The sequence below is a fragment of the Ambystoma mexicanum genome, chromosome 3q (genome assembly GCF_040938575.1).
Source record: "Ambystoma mexicanum isolate Mex_15411 chromosome 3q, UKY_AmexF1_1, whole genome shotgun sequence".
Classification (NCBI taxonomy): Eukaryota; Metazoa; Chordata; class Amphibia; order Caudata; family Ambystomatidae; genus Ambystoma; species Ambystoma mexicanum.
This window is the reverse complement of record NC_090926.1, coordinates 1,193,056,556-1,193,069,037: the sequence shown is the minus strand read 5'-3', so window position 1 is coordinate 1,193,069,037 and position 12,482 is coordinate 1,193,056,556. Positions and strand designations below refer to the sequence as shown.

Sequence of the window (12,482 nt, the reverse complement as noted above, 5' to 3'; positions counted from 1 at the left end):
TGGGTGGATGGTGTCACCTGGCTCCTAGAGACAGCAGTTAAGGAAGGTCCGCTATTTGGCACCCATGCTGTTGAGACAGGAGGACTGTATGCTTGATCTGGATTAATCTGCAGAATGCATGTCTGTAAATGGGCTTAACAAACCCAGGAATCAGATATAAGAAGATTCTTTGGAATGATTTAAAAGACTACGATTACAACCTGACATAATATAGCACTGCAGACGTGTAAGTATGTGTAAGAAGATGTTTGGAAGCAGGGGGGTCTACTTGCTGAGCATTACGTTTTTCAGTTTCCGGAAGCGAGCTTGTTTAAGGACAGGAACATACACTGCACTGTACCAACATAACTCATTAAAAAGTAGCCTATGTTGATTACCCCTAGTGGCTAAGTTGTTTACCATGGTGACTGGAGACCTAGTGATAGGCCCTTTTTCAACACCTTACCAAAACTGTGTTATTTTACATAATCCACGTTGTTTCTGCTTTCTTCAGATCCCTTATGTGTAAAAATTGGGATACTTCGAAACAATCTGAATAACAAAATTAAATCATATTTAAAAATGTGGACATCTTTCCTAGTCTTTTTAGTATCCAAGATCCTGTTGCAAAATGTACAAAATGTCCAGAATCGGCATGCAGAAAAATCCACATGACCACTGAGTCAGAGTAGGTGAAGAAGAAAAAGGGACTAATTGGGTACATTTTCCTTCAATAGAATGCACGTGTGATGAACTGAAGGGTTTATACGTCTCGCCTGAATACAATTCCAAAATGTGTTTCAAATGTTTCAGAGTTTCTGTTTAATAATTGCTTGTAAAGTGATATCCTCTCATCACATGTGTCGTTTCCCTGTTTGCAGGGTCCCCCTGGTACTGTGGGTCCCCGAGGCCCGCAAGGCTCCGGCGGTGGAGATGTAAGTAACCTATCTCAACGATTTGAGCATGTTATTGAAGCTCCCAATCTTCCATTCCTTACTTCCAACAACCCAACCTTGTTTCTCAATGCCAACAGGAATATGTCCCAGTGTTTGGTCTTGTTCACTTTGTAAAAAGTGATGTTTACTAACCACATGTAAAACTGTCTATATGCCTAGCTGGCCCTGGTCTGGAAATGGCTATAAATGAATAGGGATCGTCCATGGTAAGAAGTGAGGCTTCTCTCCTGAATTATAATAAAAGCACTATACTCCTGTGGCATGTTTTGGTTTCTACCTTAGCTAAGAGAGCATCCTCTTCTCCCAACACAGGGACCTACTCTTCCTCCACTCCAATTAATCCAGTCTATTTACTTGCCAATGGCAAAGGCCGAGCTGTTCATGTTATGTCCCGCTCAGGCTCAGATGCCACCTGTTAGTGCTGCACCAGGGAGATGGTGGGGGATGTTGGTTGCTGCTCATATGGGCAGACAGAATATTGCATATAGCCGGGAAGCTCTGGAGTTTAGGAGAGTGCCAGTCAAAATCTCAGCCCTTAAAGGTTTGACTCATCTCCTCAAAATACTGCAAGCATTTGGTTACCCTGGATACACCTCTTGAATAGGAGCACAACTGCATCACGCTGGCACTCAGCCATGATCTTTTCTCAATCAATAATCACAGCAACTATACAAAGGTGCTTTCTTAAGCGTTTCAGAGCGAACATTTTCTCAGGGTCCAGATTCCACAGTACCATTATTTAAACACAGAGGGACGATACAGCCGATAGGACTTGCCTTGTCTTAATGTATTTTTAATATATATTGTATGATTTGGGATGCTGACATCCATACACCCTGTAAACAATGAATAATGTCTATCTGTCGCTTAACTGCTGTTTAGATGTGTTTGTATCAGGTGCTTAGTGCATGCAGGCACATTTACTGTGAACACAGCTCTTTTTCAATCACATACTCAGAGCAGGCACACCATGGAACGACAGGAACAAGTGCTTCGTCTGATCGCCTATAGGTTGTGAGATGTACCCTATCAGGTCTTGTGAGATAGGCTTGTTCCTGTGAATCCCCATCATTTTACCTTACCATAAGTCAGAATGTCTGAAGCAGCTGATGCCTCTTTCAGCCAGACCTAAAGATTGCTGTGCCATAAATATACTTACCTTTCACTTAGAGGTAACACTAGAAAGCCTGACGTGCCTGCTTTACATCAGGCCTATAGGCTCTGATGCTACCTAAGCCTAACTACTAACATCAAAGCATCGTTGGGTAATCCGTTGCTATTCCTTCTTTTCACATCTGGCTATAAACTAAGGTTCAGTGCAAACGATTTATCCGAGGAAGTTATGTCTCTTTCACAAAACAGGTATAACCTAAAGTATTTCTGTCTTTTTAAAGGGTCCTCAAGGGATGCCCGGAGGGCTTGGACAGCCAGGAGCTGTTGGAGACCGGGTGTGTATTTTTTCATTTAAATCTATGGCCTTTAGTGGCTTTGTCGATTAGAGCTCAATCCCAGAATTAGGCTACCGAATACAGAATGAAGAGTTGAAGATCTAAATTACAGAATGCAGAGTGCATTGTAAAAAAAGAGGCGTGAACATGTGTCCGTCTGAAAAACAAAAGCTGAGCTGTAGTAGTCGCACTGGTTGGCATTCAAGATATTAACAAAGAGGTCCCTGTGTTTTGACACAATTTCATGGTGTCATTTATTGTGATTGTATATACATGTTCACTACTTCAGAGCAGAGTTGAAGGGGCTCTTTCATGCAAATTTGTTTTTAAACACTGTGATCATCACCGGTTGAACCTCAAAGACCAAGCTCTGCAAACGATTTCTCCAATTTGCATCTGTGGGTGGTGGAGAGATGTTAAAATGAAGCTCTCTAATCAGATTTCTTTTCATATAAAAGCTGCATTCTGTTGTAAGAACATATCATCAATATTAGTATTCCCTACACATATCGTGTAACTCTGAACTGTACAACATCGCTGTCCTTCCGAGTTAGAGAATGCACATCATGTCGTGAACACTAACATTGACACGTTGTAACAACGGACTCACGGCTGGAATCTGAGAAGGGTAAGGGAGGTTAATTGTGAAATGTCTCCCCACACACAGGAGCAAAACATGCATGGGAGCACCTTTTGCAAGTCTCTAGCGCTGCTTTGCAAGATTTCTGCCCAAATACCTGGACGGAGCAATACGGGCAGATGCAACCAAAGCAGCAAGGCTGTGCCACGCGACCCTCTAGTGTATGAGGAAAGCAGAGGCGAGGAGCACTTTATGTGAGGGAGAGAGTGCATGAAAGTCATGAGTTACACACAGAAAAAATATTGGGGGACTGCGAATGGCAGGAGACTTTTGAAAATGAGAAGTGAAAAATGAGGATTCAGTGCAAGGAAAGTGAGGTTGGATAGTGGACTCATAGTTGAGAAGCCCATAGTTACTGCTGTACTGCTAGAGTGGGGAGGACGTACACATTGGAAGTTTGGGTGAAAGGAGTAAAGTAGATGAAGAGTTGCATTCTCAAAGTGTTGAACAGTTGGGTTCAAGATTTGAGGATCTAGTGTAGATGGGAGATGAGAAATGGGCTGAGTGGGGAGAGTTTTTCAGTTCCCATAATTTGATGACAGCTTTTCCATGCGGGCACATGTCTGCTTTGACTAGTAGGATTCGCATATTGTTAATGCTTCCAGAGCAGGCCATGTTTCTATCATTATTAGATCTGAGAACATCTCAATAGTGATGGCCGTTGCAGTAGTAATATCCTTTCCTAATATGATGTGTCCACAACTTGTGAACTCATTAATTTCTGTTTTTACACAGGGTGAACTTGGTGAGGCTGGTGACCCTGGCCATTCCGGCGAAATAGGACCCCCGGTAAGTAATAAGTACAACGGAGCAGATGCTTTGCTGCATCAGTCTATTCTCTTCTCGAAACCTTTGGTGCCAAAATCTCTCACATTTGTTCCGCCAAGTACAAAAGACCATCTACTTTTGAAGGCTAATTATCTGGATGTTCTATTGGTAAGGGAACACACATTCCCAGCAGGTTGCTGAATTTTGCTGTGAGCCACTGCTAGAACCTGCAGTCAAGTGCTAATTTAAACAGATGCACACCCAGTGCATAGACTTTAAGGCTGGATAATAAAGCGTCCTCTGTGAATCATGGCATCAAGCAAAAAGCAGTATATTTTAGTATAGTTAAATAAGTGTTTACAAAAAAAAAAAGGGATTTGGGGGGGTGGAATAAAAAAATTATTTAAAAAAAATGGAACGTTTTTTTATAGACACCTTTGTGCTTCCAACAGGGCACCTGAAGTTGGTAGTTTGCTTTAATTACATTTATTTGCATAGCGCTCCCTCAAATTGAACATTGTTGTGTGATGTGCAAAAGAACATTTGCACAGTAATCAAACTCAGAAGAAAATACTAAAAAACGATTTAGTGACACCATGACACCTTTCTTTAGCACCTTCATTTTACGGTCCAGGGTCTTAGAACATGAGCGCCATTTCGACAGCTGCCAGCTTTCGTTTCTGCTCTGCTCTTATGGTGTTCTTTCCTCATGTAACGCAAAGGAAAGTGCTCCAACGCACTAACTCCACAAGCGGTATTTGAGGAAAAGTCTGAAGAGAGTTTTTCTGACTCAGGATTAAGGTAATTTAAGGTGTAGATAATGGCCAATGAAAGGAGTGGAATTGGTGATTAAGAGCAGTGGGGCTTCAAGTAACAGCAAGGAAAACATCCAGCTTGCACCTGCCAGTATATATCCAGGTACTCCAAAGGAGGAAAAGGCAGTTGGCAATATGTATCTACCGCAATTGTGTTAAGTATCCACCGCATTTGCATCTGCCTGAATATACTTGCTGATTCTCTGTAACCCACCAACAGCAAAAGTACACTCTCCTTCTGGATCTGCCTTATTCCATGCTTTGTCACTGGTGAAGTGTCTTCATATGTTTAAGTAAGCACTCTGTAACAGCGCCACGATGCCCAAGGGCCGCTTGTGCGCTTTATAAATGCAAATAAATTAAAAAAAATAAAAAAAATAAAAAAAAATTCCCATGGAAATACTGCCAAACGCTGTTAATATTGCCAATGCTTGGTGGATTTGACAATCTTGGTCCCCATTTTTGATGTTCGTAGATCTCAATTTGGGATAAGTCACTGGAGGGCAGATTGTGCTACATCTGGAGGGGACTGCTCATCACTCCTACAAATCTGTTTATTCTTTTAAGGGATCAAAAGGAGATGTTGGTGAAAAAGGAGACACCGGGCTTTCTGGTGCATCAGGACCACCAGGAAAGCGGGGTTCGGCTGGTGAAGATGGAGCCAAAGGCAATCTGGTAAGTCCTGGGCATGCAGCCCCCATCCATGAGAAACACCACACATACCTGTATCAAAGAAATTGTCTGGCTCAAATTCAGACGAGTTCAATCCACAAGTTCGTCATGTGGAGCATGAGGGATACTGCCTTCTGTATGCAGGGGGGAAGCAATCATTATTATATGTATACCCGTCTCAGTGAAACAGGGTTGTGTGTCTTCATAAAAAGAAGAACGAGATTAACCATGCATATTTGGGTATTGATAGAAGAATAGCTGCCAGAACAATATAAAAGTTTCCCAAAAAGATTGTGATTATCAATGACCACAATTGTGACAACCTGATGAACCCATTGTGAATATTCTTTCTAGAGCTTCTGAATATGGGTTGTGGCCGGGTTGGGACCGCTATGAATGCACTAATAGAACAATATACACTCTGACCATTAAAGAATGAGCAGCTGGGGTGAAGGGGAGCATTTGGGGGATATGTCTCCATCCCAACTTGTGAATTCTGAATTTAATTTAAAATGGACAAAATATAGAGTAGAGCAATGACTGATCCAGAATTTCCATGCCCTGTTGGTTACTATGTATGTTGGTATTGTTCAGAATTTCCATGCCCTATCCGATACTATGCATGTTGGTAATGTTCAGAAATTCCATGCCCTGTAAGGTATTGTGAATGCTGGTATTGTTCAGAATTTCCATGCCCTATAAGGTACTGTGAATGCTGGTATTGTTCGGTATTTCCATGCACTATAAGGTACTGTGAATGCTGGTATTGTTCAGAATTTCCATGCCCTATAAGGTACTGTGAATGCTGGTATTGTTCAGAATTTCCATGCCCTAGCAGGTACTATGCATGTTGATTTTGACGCAGTCACTTTGCAGTGGTATACAATAGGAGGGCGCCAATGCTTGCACTACACACATGAAAGCACCATCTCACTGTCTCTCTCTGTCTCTCTGCCTGCCTTTCTCTCTCTCTCTCTCCACGTTTCACTCTTTCTCTGTGTACTTCCCATTTACTGACCCTGATATTATTAAGCGAGGCTGGTTATGAAACCAGACTTTGACTAATAACAAGAGTTCATCTGTAATATGTAATGTTACAATTGCTGTAATCACTTCCACACATGGACTTAACAAACCGAATCTCCTGTAGAACTCTTTGAACAAATTTGTGTTTTCTGTGCATTGTAAATTCAAATGAGAATAGTTTATTTTCAGGTAAGTTGTAAGCATGTGGGTCCATAGGTTTGTGCTTACATACTGTTGGATTTGTACGCACTGCACGTTTTCAAGGTGGTGATAACAGTCTGAGGGCAATAATTTTGATACTTAACAGTGATCAGCTCATTTGGAATAGAGAGGGGGACTTTATAACGAAGAGAAAACCATGACTAACGTGTATTTGTCTTTCTTCAGGGTGTTATTGGTTTTACAGGGGACCACGGAGCTACCGGAGAACCTGGCCCATCAGTGAGTAAAATTAATGAAATTGCATATAAAAGTCCTTCTTTACCATTAAAGGAGATATTTGGATGCATTAGCATTAGTGCAATAACTATGCCTCCCTTTATCAAGCTCCTTCTTGTGGGCCTGTGACGGTCCTGCTTGAAAATGTAGACTGAATATGTGTCTACAGTCTTAAATGAGCACTATGACATTAAACTCTAAAAGGACGACTTTGTTTCATGAACATAGTGATTTACTAAATTGGATCAGCTTTTATCTGTCAGACATCAGTTCCCAGGTACCCATTTAAGTGTTTTTGATAAATCTGTGTTCATCCCCTTCACTGATTCCAAACCTTGCCCCCACAACCCATCGACATCTCATTCTTTTCAAAGAGTAAATGCCTGAGACCTTTTATTGTAGAATGGTGAAGGCGCTGCTGCAGCCCATCACTATTTTGAGTCCAGCTAGTGGCGTTGCTAAGGGGGGCTCAGGGGACTATAGTCCCAGATCTTTTGGTTGTATCCCCGGATAGAAGCTCAGGAGCTACAACCAAAAAGACTACCTAGCCCTGAGTCTCGACAGTCCCGACATTAGTGTAGCCCCAGATCTTTTCCAGACCTAGCAACACCCCTGAGTCCAGCGCTACACCTGCCTCAGCTTGGCTTCTCAGGAAAAGTGATTTCCTCTGCCACTCACACATGCTCCCCTCTTCCATGCATTGCCAAAGCACCATTGGCAAAGAGGATTATGCCTGTGGCAAAAAGGATTGAAGATATGTATACTATATCTTCAACATTTACATGATTTCGAATTGTGTTTGCATAACATTGAAAATTGTAGTTACAATTTAGGATTTCCTTTTCAATATTCTAAACCTGGGATTCAATACCAGATTTTTGGTATTTATTCATTTGCTTTACTAATTTATATTCCATGGGATTTTAATTCACTCACATTTGAAATTGTAGTTAAGGTCTTCATTTGCTAGGCAGCAGTTTTAAATATCAGTGAATAATCTCTTGTTGGTCGTAGCCGAATGGAAAGTATAGACAATATCAAACTGACAAGTACAAGTTAGGAGTAGAGATTGAGGGCCCAGATTTCAACTTGATTGCAAATATTTTGAACAACACAGTATTACTTGTGAGCAAATCATCTGTTTCACACGCGCCCACGTACCTTCGATTGGGATTGCCTCATTTATATCTTTCACATCTATGTAGAGTTGTGCTTTCTCCATTGGCACATGGCCGAAGAAACACACAACTACTGACACCAGAATAAAGTTAAAGGGTTTTATTTAGCAAAAGTAAAACATACAACTATTTAATTGACATGCTTTCAGGATGGCTGTAACATAAAGGTTCTTGGTAAAATAAATAAAAGGCTACAGAAAATTCCAGACAGGACAGTCTTCTGATAAGTGAATTGTAGAGCTCGGTTCCTATTGTTTTTTTTCTGGGGACAACAACACCTCTCCACCTCTTTTTGGATTTTAGGGTTCCATCCCTTTGCCAAGTGCTCCAAAAGTCATCTCCTTTTTGGGGTTCTACTTCCCTCTGTTACTTACTCCCCTCTTCTGTGACTAAAGGGATCCCCCCCTCTGTTCCACATCCCCTTGCCAGGGGATCAAAGTCACTCCCTCGTTCTTTCTTATTGTAGCACAACCCTATTCTGGGCTTACAGGGCTCCCCCCTTCACTGTAGTACACCCCTCCTCTATGGATCAATAGGTCTCATCTTCTTTTACATATCACCTCTTCTGGGGATATGTAACAAAAGAGGAGCCCCTTGTTCCCCTCTCTCTCTCTCTCTTGCTACATCTCCCACTCCCTTCACTTGTGTCAGAGTTCTCTTCTGCTCACAAGGCGATTCTCCTCCCCCTCACTACACTAAGGCACACCTCCCTTCTGGGGCTCCAGGGAATCATCTCTTCCTCATAGAAACACACCCCTCTTCTGGGGTTTAGGGGCTATTGTCCCTCTCACTGGATCACTGCCCTCTTCTGTGATGGGGGGGGGTCATCTGTCGCTCATTGGAGCACACCCATATTCTGTGGTCCTGCCTGTCCTCCTGCCCAGAAGTTCATTATATGTGTTTCTCGTGTTAAAAGGTCATCCCAAGGGACAGGAACATCTTTTAGTACGTTTTCAGCTGTGCAAAATTGTGTTTCCTTTGGTAAGGTGAAAGGAAGAATGTATCTCCTTAAATGCTGCAGCAGCAGGAGAGGCACCTTCACAAGCAATGCTGTTGTGTGGGTGTTATTGGGAAAAGTGTTTTTTTTTTTCCTTCAAGGATCCATACCAGTTAACTAAGGGGGTCTCTCTGGATGTGCTAGTGTTTCCCCATAGCATATCTTTTTTTTTTAATGCCTGGAAGAAAATCCGGAATTTTGGATTTCTAAACAGGGTGAATCTCGACAGAGGTAGTCCTGAATGCCCTGTTTCTTTGGGTCCTGGTAGTTGCTAGCTAGTTGCTCTCTCTGGGGTCTAACTTTCGATCTGGAATTAACACTACTGCAAGCCTTGTCTTGACCAGCGAAGAATAGGAAAGAGTCCCTAAAACAGAGAATGTGTGCCCCCATCAGGTATTTTAAGTAGTACTGGCTGTTGTAGACACTCAGAGGTATCCGCCAACAGGGCAGTGCTGCCTGACGAGCTGATCTTTGGAGGATCTTTCCTTAAACCCACCAACGCTCAAGGCTTGAGACTGCTGGTGCCGTATCTGAAAGGTGAGCGGGCCATGAGTAAGCAGGAAGAGTGTGAGATGGCTGCTTCGTTGGTACTATTAGGCCCAGTGGCGAGGTGGGGGGGTCTTATCACCACAACTCGTAGCTGGTTGTTTCTGCCAATGTCAGTGGGTGGCTCCCCGGGCTCCCCTGTGTTTACGCTGTGTTACTCGTGAGTTCATGGGTAGTGGGCTGATGGGCTTAACTCCCAGGGTAACATGACAGTGTATGCACTATTTTTGGCAGACGCTCCCTTGACACCACCTCACCTGCTAGACATGCCCATAGTTTCACTCTTTGACAAGTCCTGCTGCTTCGATTCCTGTAATTATTGTAGCATTGACAGGCAGAGGCAGTGTGTTGTGCCTTTGTGGTTTATTGCAAATTCCCCAATTATTCCTTTAAATTCCTGAGCTCAAGATCTGCTGCTCTGTATCGCAATTCTCATTATATACAAAACAGAGACAAACCAAAAATAAAAAGCATTAAGAGCATAGTTGTACCCTTGAGCACATGAACACTGCTAGGATCCATGGGGGTTCTGAAGTGGAAGGGGATAGTCTGACGGCTGGTGCAAGTATACAAATACAGACTTTAATCTGACAGAAGCAAAGTCTTACTTCACCTAGAAACATAAAGATGCAGGAGGTAGAATAAAACCCACCGTCTGTGGGAACCAAGTTGAAAACCAAGAGGTGGCGCAGAGGTGAAAGAACTCAAGGGAAAGGAAGTGGCGATTGCGGTGGTGACATTGCTGGGGCCACTGCACCCCCAGGGAAGAATATGGATGAACAAGGTGGCCTAGAAAAGCATCAAAGAAATCCCAAAAAGGGACCCCCGAAGCAATAAGCAATCATGTGTGCATGATTCATTTTTTTTCTCAGCATTGGTCCATGAGGGAGAGGCAATGGCAATGAGGACAGCTGCAGGTCGCTATATTATCAGAAATGAACTATGCCCGACGCTGTAAATTCATCTGACGATTACCTTGTTTAAGAATCCACGTGCACTTTGCGAGGGACTGTCAGATGTCATCTCTGTCCAACTTAATCGAAGGCCCCATTCTGATGAGGAGACTCGACTTTGGTCAAATATATATGCCACAGGACCCCTGTGACCTTAAAGGGGGTCCTGGTGACGACAGCAGAGTTAAAACATCCCACTTTACAACATGGACAGCAACCATTTCAAGGATGCAATGGCAAAAAGTGAGGTAAGGAGGAAGTCTGGGAAACTGCATAAACCAAGCCAAGCACGGGTCAGACTTTCACGATTCCCCAACGGTGAAGGTGGGTGGACCTACTGAGCAACTGCAGTTGAGCAAAAATGCAGCAGCATGCCCTCCCCTGAACATGGTTCAGCTCGCCAATGAAAGGTGGGAAAGTGAAAATCTATGATACACTCTTTGTAATCTATGGCACAAATACAAATGAGCTGCTCAGAGACAAAAGAAACATGCTATTGAGGAATGCACCGGAGCCCTCCAAACTGAAAACTGGCAATGCCTACCAAATAAGGTGTACAGATGGCTAAGCAGTAAGCTTGGTGAAGGCACAATTTTGATGTCCAAACTAAAAATAGTGAAGAGGCTGTCCATAAAGATAGCGGACATGCCGCGATATGCAATCCTCATGCAGTGTGGTACCTCCAGCCTGACTTCTTTGATCAGAATGGCTGATCCTTTAACAAATCCTTTCTGTAGAACCTGGTTGCTTTCATCCAATGGAGCCAGCGAGTCAGACTGGAAAAACATTCTGAAAACAGCCATATGTAGGTCACAGGAGGGCATGACTGTACAAATCAGTCCCTCCCAAAGTCACCTCGGGCATCTGAGGTGGACTGAAACATCCACTTTTCATCTCTGAGCAAATAAAGACAATATTATATTTATTCCTAGTCCCTTCCTGCCAATCCCAAGCACAGTAAACGAGAAGTCGTCAAAGGCTACCTCCCAACCTCACATTAAGCATGTGGAAGTATGTGACTTACAAGCCGATTCATGGAATTAATGTGCGCCGAAAATTCCCGCGCAGAGGTGCCAAAACGTACGATTCGCAGTAAAAGTGCAAAAATCGTAGTGCAATTGCGAAAATCGCAGGGTAACCAGCGCACATCGATTCATGGAAGTCCATGCGCGAGAAAAATATTGGATGTGCTCTGAAAAAGTGCGCAGCGCACGCCGGCGCACAGGTCATCCAACGGCATGCGCCACGGCCGCTGCGAAATCGCACACATAGCGCGGTGCACATTACAAAAGTAGGCGGAACACGGGGCGTAACACTCGGAATGGGGAACAACGCGTGAAAATATGGGTGTCACGGGGGAAGTACAGGAGGCAAGTGCGCGGCACGCCCACACGCTCGCCTACAACTCGTATTCATGGAATCGAATAGGGCAAACCAGCGCACGGGCAAAGACGCGCACTGGGCCAAACAAGTATACCACAAGAAAGCAGGCGGTAGCGTCCCTGCGCCTGAAATAAATGTGCGCCAAAATGTGCGCTAACAAAAAGCACCCATATACAGCTATGATGAATGATCCATACAGTGGCCCTCTAGGACAAATGAGGTGCAAAGGGGTGAAAAATAGCGTGTGCATGTATTACGGGGTTCGCGGGAAGTTCGACACGCGATTGGCCTAGGCACGTGTATTCCGGGGTGCGCGGGAAGTTTCACACGCGAATTTGCAGGGTACGTGTACTCCGGGTGCGCGGCAAATTCCACATGCAAATCCAGCAGCCTACGTGTACTTCGGGGGTGCCGGGGAATCCCACACATGAATTGGCCGTGTGGGTCCTCCCAGCTGTTCCCTCTACACCCTCCACGGCCCCTGCAGGCGGCCCACACCACAGGGGACTACCCTGCACCCCTGCACATGTCCCGCAGGCAGCCCATCCACCATGGCCATGCCCCCCAGCCAACCCACATGTCACCTTGCACTACTGCCCACCAACGCATGTCTCCCAGCACCCCCACCCCCCTGCATCCAGGGGCACCCTCCACCAGGCCCCCACTCCTGTCTCCCTGCACCC

At 44.1% G+C, this 12,482-nt stretch overlaps 1 protein-coding gene across 3 annotated transcripts in view; it reads left to right on the top strand.

Moving 5' to 3' along the window:
* COL5A3 (collagen type V alpha 3 chain) overlaps positions 1–12,482 on the top strand; it is an 899,023-nt gene that overhangs the window by 670,623 nt on the left and 215,918 nt on the right. For all 3 annotated transcript variants that reach the window (XM_069604041.1, XM_069604040.1, XM_069604039.1), the window contains 5 exons: positions 861–914; positions 2,330–2,383; positions 3,759–3,812; positions 5,174–5,281; positions 6,692–6,745. In XM_069604041.1, coding sequence (XP_069460142.1) covers positions 861–914; positions 2,330–2,383; positions 3,759–3,812; positions 5,174–5,281; positions 6,692–6,745 — 324 coding nt within the window. The remainder of the gene's footprint in view (positions 1–860; positions 915–2,329; positions 2,384–3,758; positions 3,813–5,173; positions 5,282–6,691; positions 6,746–12,482) is intronic.